At 50.3% G+C, this 15,315-nt stretch overlaps 1 protein-coding gene across 1 annotated transcript in view; it reads left to right on the top strand.

Moving 5' to 3' along the window:
- The first annotated feature begins 560 nt into the window (after positions 1 to 560).
- Positions 561 to 15,315, top strand: part of CLNK (cytokine dependent hematopoietic cell linker) — a 123,476-nt gene continuing 108,721 nt past the window's right edge. Inside the window, exons 1-5 of the mRNA XM_047091333.1 lie at positions 561 to 573; positions 6,190 to 6,315; positions 6,847 to 6,968; positions 7,988 to 8,122; positions 9,491 to 9,636. Of these exons, the coding sequence (XP_046947289.1) occupies positions 561 to 573; positions 6,190 to 6,315; positions 6,847 to 6,968; positions 7,988 to 8,122; positions 9,491 to 9,636 (542 nt within the window). The remainder of the gene's footprint in view (positions 574 to 6,189; positions 6,316 to 6,846; positions 6,969 to 7,987; positions 8,123 to 9,490; positions 9,637 to 15,315) is intronic.

Raw genomic sequence — 15,315 nt, 5'->3', positions numbered from 1 at the left:
GGCAGGCATCCTAAATTCAAGTGCTTATCTCAACGTCCAGACTCTGGGTGTGCGCATGTTGTCATACTGTAAAATGCCTGAGCAGAAACTCAGGACGGCCCTATTCCTCATCACACAAACCCAGCATCAGGCCTACTGCCTATAGCCAAGGTCACTGGGGTTGACAGCAAAAAAAGGGATTTCCATACACCACGATCTAGGGGCCTATGGTTATAAACAACACAGGGGATCAAAAACGGAGGAACCTGACGATATTTTTGTTGTGGTTGACGTCAAGGGATGTCACGGTGGGATTTCTCTCTGGGATGTTTAGACATCCGTTTGGGACACCGAGAGTTTATGATTGCGTTGTTACTGTGGAGCGTCATGACCTAATTTTGAATGCCGGCTGAGGGTATGTCAGAAAGGGGAGGAAGTTTGAGGTTGTGGGGATGCTGGTACACACCTCCACCCCGTGACCAATCTGTTGCCATACACCTGCCTGGGGCAGCGTATCTTTTCCTGGTGTGTTGTTTTTTGTCACCGTGGCACCTATCCTGGGGTCGGCAGGAAATTCCAAGATGACAGTGATCGGTAAGAGAAAGGAAATCAGTCAATGTAGACAATCATGATGGGCGATTTTCTTGCTGCTGGAAGGCAGGCACCGTAAGGCAAAGACTAAGTCTCTCTGGTCTCCATTGTGTCACCAGTTCATAGAACAGAACCTAGCACAAAGTCGGTGGTCATTAGGCATTTGTTGATGGGATTATTGTGAGAGCAACTGATTGAAAGGTGAAGGGAGGGGCGCCTGGATGGCTCAGCCAGCTAAGCGTTGGGCTTTGGTCAGGTCATGATCTCATAGTCCATGCGTTTAAGCCCTGTGTTAGGCTCTGTGCTGACAGCTCAGAGCCTGGAGCCTGCTTCAGATTCTGTGTGTGTGCCTCTCTCTCTCTCTCTCTCTGTGCCTCCCTCGTTCTCTCTCTCTCTCTCTCTCAAAAATAAATAAACATTTTTAAAATTTTTAATAAGTAAATAAACATTAAAAAAAAAAAGAAAGGTGAAGGGAAACTAAAGATGGAATCTTATGACTGTGAAGTTATAGGAGTTCCTCCCTCTGCAACCATCCCAGGGAGGAAGAAACTACAAACAGGTATCTGTCCCTGTCAGGAGTATCCATTCTTCTCCAGGTGGCATAGTTAGCAATACCATTGGCAAAAAAAAAAAAAAAGAAGAAGAAGAAGAAGAACCACAGGCCAGGATCACGTAATAGCCAGGATCCAGGACATTCACATCCTACAGCTGTTGGACCAGCCACTCTCAAGCATCGTGTCTGTGTGTCTGCCTACAGGTGCGCACATATCCCCGGGTTTTGCGTTGCGTAGATCCGTCAGCCATTCGTCAACATAGACTTAGCAGATCCCTGCCGACATAACAAGTTTTAAATTGTGACTTACAGCTTTGTAACACTTACCGTTTTAAGCGACCTTCAGTGTCCACTGTCTCACTGAGCCTTCCCGGCAGCTCTGTGAGAATATCAGGGCAAACTGATAGATTCCCATTTTGGAGTTGAGGGAACTGAGAATTACAGGTGATGGTCCCGGGGCCACCCAGATATTAAATCACAGTGCAGTCCCAGTGAGATGGGCTGGGTCATTGTGTTTTGCGTTGTTCTAATGTCTTTTTCCCCTTTCTGTTAAATAGATGGGGAAAGTGGAAGTCAGAGACTCCACGCTCACCCGAGTCCATATAAGTCTCATGGGGGACAGTGCCAGGACTAACTCTAGCAGAGTCAGATGAGCTGGGATTTCTTTCTGAAACCCACCTCCCTCTGCTTCTGGCCTGCTGCCTCGTAGCCTGCTGTGCCTGGGGTGGCCTCTCTCCCCAGCAGGTGCACCTCCGGGAGGTAAATCAAATGACTCTTCTGCAAAAGTGTGTCCCTCTTTCTTCCGGGCCTCCCTGGATGTCCCTTCTCTACCCACTCACTCTCACTTTCAGCGTGTTCGCTTTGCCCCTGCGTCTCAGTCAGCAGCCCCCTTGGGACAAGTGCGAGGTCTTGGCCATTTGCATAAGGCAGAGCAGCTCTGGGCCTGTGTCAGGTATCTGGCAGGGGCACTGGGTGTGAATCAGAATGCATACGGCAGGGGGAGCTGAAAATGGTAAAGGGCCGGACATATGTCAGATTGGCTTACTTGTGTTTACCCTCTTACCTTCCTTTCCAGAATTGACTTTAATATGTTTATTTCCATGGATTAGTCACTATAGCTGCATGCTTGAGAAGGCCAAACTAACGGACGACGCGTTTGAAGAATGCACTTTTGTCCTTCCCTCCTTCATTCACTTCTCTGGTCAGAGGAAGAGGTCTGACAGTCGTCTCCAAGCAGCATGCCCAGCCACTGGGGGAATACATCTCTCAGACCCCCAGGGGATGAGGCATATTGGAGTATCCCCTACAGAGAGTCTTGGCATGGCTCGCACTCTATCGCAAGGGCAACAGGGGATCCATTGAAGGGAGAATGGCGTCCGCAGTGCAAGTTCCATTCCATGTAAACTCTTGTTTCTGCTGAGGTCATGCTGGGCCCTTAGTGCGGACCCAGATTTATTCAAGACCCAGGCTTTTGGAGCCACCTGGTTGCCCCTGCCTCCCCCTGAGTCTTGTGCTGCAAGCAGCATAACTTTTGCAATGCACTGCAACTAGCCGGGCCCTCAGTGCCAGTCTTCTATCCCAGGGGGCCGGTGAAACCCCACTCAGAGCCCTGCACACACCCCCAGCAAAGCTGCCAGATTCTCCCCCACCTGACCCCCGAGGGGCCAATTCCGCTCTACTCAGGGGTCCAAATCAGACTCGAAAGCACACTCTCACTCCCCTGCAGCCTTAAGGTACCGAAGGCGAACATCATACAATCTGACCTAATACTTGATTATCATTTCACATGAAAGATGGCCCCGGCATGCTCAGAGGTTAGAGGGGTGGGCAGGCTTCCAGAGGCAGCTGCCATGAGCCCCTCTTAACTGTGGCTTCACCCCCAGCTGGAGCAAAGTTCTGCCTCTGAAGTTTGAAGCACAGGCTCCCAGGCGAGCACTTCCCGCTGGCTTCAAGCATCTGCTTTTCATCGGCCTGTAAATAGGTTTCACGTTGCTGTTTATAGTTGTCGCTGCGAGGACAGTTCTTGGGCAGCGAAGCAGAAGCCTGCAGCGCTTGGGAGAGGCAGGCGCGTGATGATGGAAGAGTGAGGACCATAGTAGCAGCCCGTGTCTCCCCCGTCACCACACAGGCAATAGGATCCCTACTTTACAAGACAGCAGAAGTGAAGGCTTTTTATGCTGCTAGTGTCTTTAATTTTTTTTAATGTTTTTTATTTATCAGAGTATGGGGTGGGGGGAGGCAGAGAGAGGGAGACACAGAATCCGAAGCAGGCTCCAGGCTGTGAGCTGTCAGCACAGAGCCCGATGCGGGGCTTGAACTCATGAACCGTGAGATCATGACCTCAGCCGAAGTCTGACGTTCAACCAACTGAGCCACCCAGGAGCCCCTTCTGCACTAGTTGAAGGTTGCTCAGTAGTTAGCAATAGAGGAAGAATTATAGTACAGGAGATGTGTGTGTGTGTGTGTGTGTGTGTGTGTGCACATGACAGAGAGACACAGAGAAAAAATTTTAGTCCAGCATCCTGCCCAGGGCAGCAATCTTGGCAGAGGTTAACCACCTTGGCAGAAGCTCCAGGGCCAGGAGCTTCCTCACTGCCTTGCAAGTTAGAGTCCAGTGCTCTTGATTCTTAGGACTGAAGAAAACTAGCCTGTTCAGCTTTAGGTAGGAGATAGTGTGAAGTAATGAAACAGAACCCAGGCTTTAGAAACTGGCCGGTTCTGGAGTTGGGTCTCCGTCGTTCCACCCTAGGATGCAACGTGGAGGAGGAACATAGGTGGTGATGATGTCCTTCAGGACAGATCCGGAAGGATCTCTGGTACCCGGAGCGGTGCCATCCAATAGGACTTTCTGTAATGGTAGAAATGTTCCAAATCAGGACTAGCCAATATGGTGGCCATTCCCCACACACGGATGTCGAGAGCTTAAAATATGACCAGCGCAACGGAGGAACTGAATTTTTATGTTTTCATTTGCAATTAAGTAGAAATTAAGTAGCCGCATGAGCATGTGGTTGCTATATTAGGCAGTGCAGAAATAGAAGCCACAAATTTATGGCCTCATGTGTTCTCCATGACAACTTTGTGAGTTACATGATGCAGAAAGTCTGTTCTCATTTTATTGACAAGGAAATTGAGTCTCAAAGGAGATCCCACTAAGATCTCACGTGGGCATCTCTCCTGCCATCAGCTGGCTCCTGAGTTAGGGAGTTACAGGCGGCCCCCTCCCACTCAGCCCAGCAGGGCACATGTGAGCCCTGAGGCCAGTCAGCCACTGCCTGAGCAGAGAAAGTGCTGTGCACAATGAGCCAAAGCCACTGACAAAATATTATTCATTGTGTCAGTGCTAAGGCATTCTGTCTAAACCATTTCCCATCACCAACGGGAGAGGGCCGGCTGGGCAAGACGCTCAGAGTCGTTCAATCAATCTCACGGAGCCTCGCTCAGCACTGCCGGAGAGGGCTTTGCGCTGGCCAGAAGGGTCTCCAACGCACCAGATCAAGAATATTTTTGAAATTCTTTCAATACAATGGGTTTTGGCCTTGAACTACACCAGTATTTCTGGGGATGGAGAAGGCATCTATTGTGGGCTGAATTGTGTCCCCTCCCACCCTACCTCACCAAAATCGTATGTTGAGGTCATAACCCCCAGCACCGTCGAAAGTCACTGGATTTAGAGGAAAGGTCTTTAAAGAAGTAATTAAGGTAAAATGAGGTCATTAAGGTAAAATGAGGTAGATCCTGGTCCAAGGTGGCTGGTGTCCTCACAAAAAGGGGAAATGTGGACATAGATGTACAGAAGGAAAACCATGCGAAGATTCAGGGAGAGGAAGATGGCCATCCACCAGCTAGGGAGGGAGGCCTCAGGAGAAAGAATCCTACCCACACCCAGGCTGCAGAATTCTAGCCTCTAAAACTGTGAGGCGATACATTTCTGTTGTTTAAGCCACTCAATCTGCAATTCCCTGTTCCAGCTGTCCAAGCAAATGAATACATTTATTTATTTTTATTTGATAAATCTTCCCCGATGAGTCTAGCAAAACAACACAGGTAAAGAATCCCGGCTAAAAAATGACGGTCATTAACAACACCAATGTCAACAGCAAGGACGATGAGAATCATTACAGCGTTACAGCTTTTCACAGAGAATATGCCACCTTCACATACATTTTCACCGAGTGGTTGTGACGATTAGTTATTCTTCCCACTCTACAGATGCGCACCTGGAGCCTCGGGAAGAAGAGCTTGTTCAAGTTCACAGAGTTCCTAATTAATTAAGCCATGTCACACACCTTTGGTCCCGGCCTCCTCAATCAGATTAGCTGCTTTTCACCAAAGCCACCTCTGAGCAAGGTGGCCGGTGCGTCCTGATTTGCCCAAGACAGTCTAACCCACACTGTTTCCCCAGAGCAATTAAGAATGGCGCCCCCCTGTCTCTCTCAAAAGCATCTGGGCTTTTGCAATTTATAATACAGTCACCTTCCAGATAAGCCACATTGATAGTAAAATATCCCCTGGGGGTTCCAAGTCCTCACAAGAATGTGGCAGCTGTCTGTATGGTAAGGGAATGTCCTTGTGCAATCGGAGGTCCCACAGGCACAGTGAGCGGTGTGGACACAGGCTGGATGACGGGCTGTGGTGTGGAGAACCGGGTGCACTTGAACGCTCAGTGCGGGACGCCAACCAGTGCTTTGCCTTGACCCGCCGCTGGCTTGCGGTGGAAGCTTAAGTCAGACGAGAGACGGATCTAGACACCCCTAAGCTCCTCCAGATTTCATTCTCTGATCAATTGGCTAAGTGCTCAGTATGTTTAAGGGGCTGTGGGCAGGAGTGGGCAGTAAAAGAGGAATGACACGTGTGGTCCAGGGTCTTTTGCAGGGGAGGAGGGGGGCTGGGACATGTGTCTCATTCTGATCTACTGCCTCCAAACATCTGGAACATGTATTCGCGAGTTTGTCGCAATAATAAGCAAGCCCCAGAAAGAACCGTGGCTTATGGTATGAAGGTTAATTGTTGTGTTCAGTTTGCTGTGAGCCGGGCAGTTCCCCGGGGCCGCTCCCTTCGCGCAGTGGTGCAGGGACACAAGCTGGCATCTGAGCTTCACCACCTGGAGCAGGTGTCCGAGGCTCGGGGAGAGACAGCTACGGGGGTGATGACACGCTCCCCTTTTGCTCACACCCTGCCGTCCAGAACAGGTGCGTGGCCCCACCTGGCTGCAAGGTTACCTGCCCACCCCTCGAAGTACAGTCCCAATCTCACACTTCAGCCTCACGGCCTGCAACTTCCTGCCCGCATCCAGACTCACGCCCAGTGCGAGATAGGGAAGCTGCCTGCGCACCCTGGCATGCTGTTGCCCCCTGCCGCCACGCCTCGTCCCTCTGCCCCGCACCGCTCGGGCCCCAAGGTCCATGGGGGTGGTCCCTGTGTGCATCAGTTTGGATGGTTTAAGGAAGCAGAAAGGTATTGTCTTGTGGTTCTGGAGGACAGATGTCTGGAAGCAGGGCTCCTGGAAGGGACGTGCTCTCTCTCCTCACCTCCGGTGCTGGCTCGTGGTGGACACGCCTTGGCTTGTGGCCACCACACCCCGTTCTCTGCCTCCATCATCACAGGGCTTTCTTCCCTCTGTGTGTCTGTGTCTTCACGTGGTCTTCTGTCTGTGTGTGTCCGTCTCCCTGTCTCTGGGTCTCTTCTCATCCTGATCAAGACACCGGCCATATTGGATTTAGGGCCCACCCTACTCCAGGAGGACCTCAGCCCCAAGCTTCGTTACAACTGCAACGACCCCATTTCCAGAGAAGGGCAGATTCACAGCTACCAGGATCAGGGCTTCGCGTTTCTGGAGGATACAGTGCAACTCACGTGACCGCTGGGAGGTCTCCCCAGCTGCCCCTGAGCACAGTCACTGCCTCCCACCTCCCTGTCTTCGCGGATCACAGGCCACGTGTGTGAGTATGGCATCGGTGCCAGCGTGGAAGCTCGTGCTTTGCACCCCTCTCTGTCCCACTTCGTGGGCAGGGACGATGCCTTCTGTGCACTTTGTATCTCCCCGGCAGCAACTAGGCTGCCTGACACTGTCCGGGGCAGCCCGGTCTGGAACGACACGGGCTTTCTAGAGAAGTATTAATTTCAACACCGACCCTGCCATCTCCTAGCCACGTGATTTGGGGCCAGGTATTTAACCGATGAGATTTTCAGTTTCTTCATCCTCAAGACGGGAATAATATCCCAACCAAACCAGCCTGGGACACAAAATGAATTTATCCTTCCCTGAAGAATACCCAGCCCGACAGCGCATTTTACCAAAATTCCTTCCAGGCGTGACGTTCTCGGATCCCTCTTCGCCTCTAATGACTTTCACTAATCTGAATGAACCTGAAGGGAAAAGTCAAATTGCTCTCCTGAGCTCTGCACCAGAAGGAAGCAAAAAATCTTCAGAAGGCTGAACAAGTGACAGGTATTTCAAAAAAAACCCAAGTTTGATTGGGAAAGCTGGAAACGCAGAGGGGCCTCCGAGAAGCAGTAGGGCGACCGAAGTCCTTAAATTAATTAGCGCTAAAAATGCACAGGCTTTCAGAGAGCAGTGTGAGCCCAGTAGGCAGAATCCAAGGTGCAGCGATATTTTCTCTTCCGTTAGATCAAACGTGGGGAGGCGGAAGGCGTGAAGCTTGAGGAAATGACAGGCAAATGCAGTAAATAGAACTAATTAACTCCAGCTTCATTCCCAGGGTTACAAAGGGCGGAGCACACACAGCAAGCTGGCTGGGAAGTGGTGGGGTCTCTGGGCCAGCCTGTGACAGTCAAGATGCCTCCCAAAGTGACAGCTCAGGTGTTCCTTTTGTCTGAAGCTTCCTGGGGCTACTCTCACAGGGAAATATTCAGTCTTCCTCCCTCCTTCTCTCCTCGGTGTCCCTTCTTTGCTCAGAGCTCTTCCCTGAAGACCCCAGTGACCTCAGTCCTCCTTCTCTGAGCTCGGGCACCTTCAAGAAGCGCGTGCCGACCAGGGTCAGGGAGCACCATGCACCGATTAAGGGCAGGGCGCCAGGTGCAACCGTCATTCTGCACCAAGCTAAGCCGTGTGATCTTGGAGGGGTACTTCGCCCCCTGTGACTCATTTTTCTTGTCTGTATAATGGGAGTCCTAATGCTAACCCCACTGGTTGTCCTAAGGATGGGCAGGAATACATAAACCCCACCCAGAGCTGTCATCTTCGTGTGACAGGCACCCAACGTTGTTTACCCTGTCCCATGACTGCCAACTTGGAAGGGCCAACACAGGGAGCCGGTGAAATCGTGTATACGAACGCGCATAGCAAGGCCTGCTGCCTCTCATGCTGCACAGGCGCATCCTATGGGTACTACGTGTGTAGGTTCTGTCTGCTTGTTGCATATGTACCCGTCAGCCCAGCTACACGGTTGCTGTCGGGAAGGGTGTGGAGAGACAGAGCACGGCATGGAAAGATGGCGGCATTCTTTGGTCTTCAGGGAACTTGCAGGCTTCCAAGAGGGCATCGGGGGCCAGAAGAGAGAGCTCTAGTTGTAGAAGCAGATGCTCCCCACTGGGTTTGCCACCTCCGACAAGTTGCTCCTCCCCTGCCGCTCCCCTGCAAGCTTCGATCCCATGGGCAGTAAGAATTAGATAAGAGGGGGTGAGTGACGCATGAACGTATCGCCAGGCCCATCTTATGGACTCAGTAAACCCTGGCTTCCGTCAGATCCTGAGGAAGCCCCAGCCCGGTGAGGACGGTACCCACAGCGAGCATCCCAAAGACAGCACTCTCGACCCAAAGGCGAGCGGGCCGCACCTTAACGGCATTTAACGTGGCTTCAATTCTGTAAATGAAGCTGCAGATTTCTGTCGGGAGTAGCCTGGCCACATGTGCTTTTTTGGGCCTGAGTTTGAGGTATTTTAAAAGCATTATTCAGCTCACAATACGGAATGAGTACGCAAGTGGCGAGAATGTCGAGAAAGGCAGCAATAAAAGCGGAGAATTTTTACGTGAAAAGTGAATAAAAATGACACCTGGCACACCGTTGACACAGCATGACTTTTAATACTAGGAACATTCCGGAAGTCTGTTGTGTCTGAAGCGGGTGGCCAGGGCGCAGCAACGGCGCTTAGGAAGAGACCGGGAAAGCGATTGTGGGACACACAGGGAGCCACTCCTCACGGTGTGACAACAGGGCAGGGGACGCAGATATCCTACAAATAGTCACTGAGAGAGCAGGTGTCCTGGATGAACGTCGTATGTTGCCAGGTGTGCGAAACGGGGTGCAGATCACCAGATCGAAATCAGGGGTACCCGCCATCTTCTTTCATGTTCCTTCACGCGGAGGCCCCACGAGGGCTAGACGTGTCGTCTGCACCCTTCAGGGACACCCCTGGGCAAAGGCGAAGGTGAGTGTGGTGGAGGCCAGCTGGAGGGCAGTGAACAGACTCAAGAGGTGCTTTGACGGGAAAATCTCCAAGATCGGTGGTGGCTTAGAGCACGACCCCTGGACTCCTCACTGTGCAACAGGGTGAGAGAAGGTGTCATTTACAGAACCAAAGAAACCTACAGAGATGGACATTTAAAAGGCATGCCTTAAGGAGTGCCTGGGTGGCCCAGTGAGTTGAGCGTCCGACTTCGGTTCAGGTCACGATCTCACGGCTCGTGAGTTCGAGCCCCACGTCGGGCTCTGTGCTGACAGCTCGGAGCCTGGAGCCCGCTTCGGATTCCTCGTCTCCCTCTCTCTCTGCCCCTCCCCTGCTCATGCTCTCTCTCTCTCTTTCTCTCTCAAAAATAAACATTTTAAAAAAATTTAAAGGTATGACTTACATTTCGGATATTTTAATTGTCAGATGCTTGCCAGGCATCCAATAGGAGATAACAGGTGGCCACCCTACGCGAGGACTATTCATGCCTTCAAGCACGTCCAATAACGCAACTCAGTCTGCAAATCAGGCAGCGGACACACTGAGCCCTCTGTTTGGTGAAGGAGGCTAAGGGTTCAAACAAAAAGCCCTCAGACGTAGGGGCGCCTGGGTGGCTCAGTCAGTTGCGTGTCCAACTTTGGCTCAGGTCATGATCTTGCAGTTCATTAGTTCGAGCCCCATGTTAGGCTCTGTGCTGACAGCTCAGCTCCTGGAGCCTATTTCTGATTCTGTGTCTCCCTCGCTCTCTGCCCCTCCCCCACTCATGCTCTGTCTGTCTCTCTCTTTCTCTTTCTCTCTCTCTCTCTCAAAAAAAAAAAATAAATAAAAATATTTTTAAAAAGGCCTCAGAGGCAGACACATTTGAATCCCTCCTCCATTGTCCATCAACTATGTGACATCTGAAAGACAACTGTGGAAACTCCTGGCTATTTGAGCTTCCCTAAAGAGTAGAAAAAATGTCTCTATTACAGAGCAGCTTCAAGAATGGTAGGACATCAAAAACTTTCTAGTTGCCGGATGCTGTCATTAAACTAATTGCCCTTTCACCTCACTGCCCTCTTCCTCCTCTATCACCGTTACTTGGTGATAAGGCTGAGGTGAATTCATAGATGTGTAAAGATCATTGAAATAATTATATAATGTTGAAGGGTGGCTTTTTTTTTTGCTTTACTCCAAGTTCCTATTTCATACAGATAGACCAAGTGATAAATAGAAGGACATAAGACACAGAGAGAGAGATGATAGATGATAGATAGATAGCAATAGATACATCTATATAGATGTCTGTCTATATAGATCTATCTATCCAGATACAGATACATAAACGACACAGACATAGACCAAACGTTCTCCTCTTATTTTCATAAAGTTTTTTTCTTAACTTATTTTTGAGAGAAAGAAAGAGTGTGAGTTGGGGAGGGACAGAGAGAGAGAGAGAGAGAGAGAGAGAGAGAATCCCAAGCGGGCTCCACACTGTCAGCCCAGAGCACAACACCAGGCTCGATCTCACAAACTGTGACATCACGACCCGAGTTGAAATTAAGAGTCGAAGCTCAACTGACTGAGCCACCCAGGCGCCCCCTCATCTTATTTTCAGATGACCTGGTGATCTGAAAAGTTTCTATCTCCCTGTAATGGTGATCATTCCTCTCTGGCCATGTCATTTCCTATTCCTTCGTCTGAGCACCTGCGGCAGCGGCCATGTCTGTCTCCCCTCCCACCTGCCTCTGGTTCCCAGCCTCTGCCTTACCACTGCCCATCCTACCACATAACACAATTAAATGAATCCCCACGGAAGTCAGCTGGAGGGCTCAGCCTTCGTGAGAGAGGATGCGTACCTTAGGCAGCTTGAAAATCAACGTGCTCCTCAATCGACGTGCTCCGGGCAGGGATCACTCAGACTCTACTTCTATCCTGAGGGATTCCTCAGGAGCTGACCTCATCGTGTTGACCCAAAGACAAGCAGATACCGGGAAGAGCCGGAGGGAAATGGAAGTCCAGGAGAGAAGGCTTTCATCACGGGATGATGGGAAGTGACGGCGGATCAGGAAATGCTGATTCCCTAGAGTGGTGCTGGCATTTGATGTGATATGGTAGAGGGTAAAGGGCATCTTCTTTCATGCGTCTCCTCTATTCCTCCTGTAATCCCTTCATTACAATCCTTATTCACTTGCCCTGCCATTTATTTATTTACTCATTCAGCAAACGTGTGTGGAGATAGACGTACATGGAGATAAACCTCACCCTCGATTCTGTGACCTATTTTAAGAGACTGTCTGCAGTGGCATACATAGGACAATAGGGCTTCCTGGCTCGCAGTAGGCACCTCTTAAATAATGAGCAATTGGTATTAATTGAGAAAGAAATGTAAGAATTTACGATTGAGTAAAAGAGTGGACAGATGAATGAATGGGATGAACGAATGAATGAATGAATGAATGAGAGGATGCTCAGCCCAGCCTATGGGATTCTGTGCATAGGACATGGGAAAGAGGTGTGCCGGCAGAAGGAAGATAAACCTTCCCACTCCCGCTGTGTCGCTATAATTAGTTTTATAAGCTCCTCCCTTCCTCGAGTTCACAGTCTATTTGGAGAGAGAGTAGCTCCATAATTTCTGACTCTACAACCCACCGTGCAGGGATGAGCATAGAGTGAAGAGAAAGGAAGCACATCACTGGTGAAGCAGGTGCAGGATGGGATCCCAGCTCCCCCACCACTACTTTCGAGGGCTCGAACCTCCTGGAGTCCTGGGATCTCCATTGTGTCCTCCATAAATGAGGGTCATGAAGGCTTCTCTCTGCTTAGCTCTCAGAGTGGTCACAGAGTCCAGACGGACAAACGTGTGTCGTGCTAAGTTGTAAACCACCAAGCAAACTTGTTTGAAAGAAGTTTGTCGCTTGTTCGGTCGGCAGACAGAAGGAACATGAATACGAGAAAAGACAAGTTCAACTTGGGTGCACAACGTTTAATCGGCATCCACAAGGCGGAGGCATTTTCACAGGAAATAACCCGACTCCAGAAGTGGGAGCATGGTGAGACTATTCTCAGCGTGTCCCTTAATTGCTGCCAATCTTTTATACTTGGCGACCCCTGGCTCTTGGAGGTCTTCTGGCTCAGTGGCTGTCAGACAACGGACTTGGGCTGGGGTTGCCTGCAGCATCAGAAGCACCGGGGAGGGCTCTTCTATCTTCAAATGTTTTATGAAATATTTCTAAAGAGTTGAAAACCTGAGTTCCCGAGTCTCCCTCGTGGAGGCTGTGACTCTGGAGTCTTGAGATAGACTGCGATTGTCTCTTTGTATAAGACCTTCCCAAGGGGCAGCCAGGGGTGGGGACCGCTGACCCTCTTACCTCCAGGTTCCTTATCCCTTTGGGCTCTACAGTTAAGAAGATGTTACCCCAAAGCCTGCTTGGGCTGCTGAGACTCCAACTTGGGGTGGGGGGGGTCCCCTCATGGATAAAGGAGAAAACTCCCTGAGGTTGGTTGAGGCTCTGAACCCTGAGTTGAGGCTCTCTAGGCCTGAGTGGCCCTTCTCACGCCCTTGAGAGAGGTCAGCACCTCATCCCTCTTGCCGTGTCTGTGCCCATTTCTGGTTCCTGGGACCTCTGAAACATCAAGGGGCCTCCCGAGTCAACACTCCATTGCCTTGGATCTCAGATTGGCAGTATGTCCTGGGAAGATGAGCCCACCCCGTCCCTCTTGCTTAGAGCCCAGGCCAGCTTAGCTCCAGCAGTAACCACTAGTTCTTAAGCAAAGACCTTCTCGAAAGCCTGGGAGGGAGGCAGGTACGCAGTGTTGTCCTCGCTGAAGAGTGAGTCAGCCGCCAACACCACACAGCTGTCCCAAAGAGCTAGGAGTGTGAGTCCATTTCTACCTGCTTCCAAGACCCGTCAGCCCTCAGGGCCCCACCCTCTGTTCTACTCTGCAATGTCCCGGGTATCTTTCTATACGGGTCGTCCTATCCTGTGAGCAATTGAGACACAGACCCTGCCTTTCAGAAACTTAACATTAATTCAGAGAGAGGAGGAAAAAAAAGTGAATAATCTCACAAATCAATATTTGCTGATTTACGCGTAAATGAGAAATTAGGCATCACGAGCGCTAGCCCTCTGGAAGAGACATCACACAAAGCTCTCCCTATGGTGCAGGCAAGGAAACTGAGGCACAGAGGTCAAGCAGATTGCTCAAGAAACCCATGAGCAGTCAGTGACAGCCCCAGGATTCACGCCCAGACATGTCATTAAAGTGTAAATCTGTAACCACGAATTTAGGAAATTGTTACAATGCAGTATAAGAGCCGTATTATGAAACATTATGCAGTCGTCCAATATGATTTCATGGATGTATATTATGCACATACTTTTTGCCCCCAAAAATGATAAAAGACATTTATTTGTGTGTGCGCTACAAGCCAGAATATGTCAAGATCCGTGTTGCATGATTTTTATTCTCTAGTTTTCCCTCGTATTTATTTTCTCAACGTTCTTCAGTGTCCATGCATTATCTTCATAATTAAAATGTTATAGAAAGAAAAACGTGACAACCAAATTGCGGGGAAACAAAGGAAAGGAAAGGGGGCAGGGGGAGGGGCTAACTCTCCAGCTGCTGGAGAAAGAAAGCACTTTGTGTAAATAAACTAAAGGCTGCTCAAGAGAGTCAGAGGCAATGAAGACGAACTGATGCAGGTCAGTGAAGCAGAGAGAAGAGCAAGAAGGAGAGAGTGAGAAACAGAAAGGAGGAGGCGGGAACTGGCTCTCCAAACTCTATGATTCTTAGAGATGAAATCATCACCGTCACCATCAGACCATTGCCCTTGGAGAAGTCTTCACATCATGGGTGTCAAAATTGAGATCTGAGGCTCTGACGCAATTGCCCCGTGACTTGGAAGGGAATGCGGCAGAGCTGGCCCCCCAGGACCCGTGGCCGCACAGTGGCAGACAGGAGCCCCAGGCGGAAAGACCGGGGTGTGAGGCTGGAACCGCCACCTGCTACCTGGAACGGACGGACAAACCAAGGATGAGAACGACCATTCCAATGCCCAAGTACCCCCACCACGGTTAAACGAGCAGCTGAAATGAATGTGCCTGGTACAGAGCAGACCCCATGCGCTGGCCTCCTTTCCTAATCTAGATGACCCCTTCTCCCCTCCAGACGGGAAACCACCCCCTGCCACGTTAGCCCTCAGCTATGTCAGTGGGCATGTGACTGGTCACACTGGGCGTAGAACCAACGAAAGAAGGCTTGGCTTTGGTGCTTTGCTCTCTGTCTCTCTCTGTCCATCTGTCTGTCTGTTTCTCTCTCTCTTTCTGTCACACACACACACGCACACACACACACACACGCACACACACACACACACACGCACACACACACACACATCTCTGCCTGTCTCTCTGTCTCTGACCCTCTCTTTGTCACACAGACACATACCCACAGACACACACACACCCTCGGTACAGTCAATGCTTGGCATTCTTCATTTCCAAAGTTCATAAACAATCTCACTGGCTCTAAAGGGAACAAACCATGTCTGGGGCACCTGGGTGGCTCAGTCAGTTAAGCATCCAGCTTTGGCACAAGTCACGATCCTGCCATCCGTGAGTGAGTTTGAGCCCCGCGCCGGGCTCTGTGCTGACGGCTCAGAGCCTGGAGCCCGCTTCGGATTCTGTGTCTCCCTCTCTCTCTGCCCCTCCCCTGCTCAGACACTGTCTCTTTCTCAAAAATAAATAAACACATTAAAAAATATATTTAAAAAAATAATAAAGGGAACGATCAATTGGGAA

Source organism: Lynx rufus, unplaced genomic scaffold (genome assembly GCF_022079265.1).
Source record: "Lynx rufus isolate CCGP_SWC_20201006 ecotype Redwood Valley unplaced genomic scaffold, mLynRuf1.p SCAF_3, whole genome shotgun sequence".
Lineage (NCBI taxonomy): Eukaryota > Metazoa > Chordata > Mammalia > Carnivora > Felidae > Lynx > Lynx rufus.
Note: the sequence above shows the minus strand (reverse complement) of the source record. Positions and strands in the feature narration are given on the sequence as shown.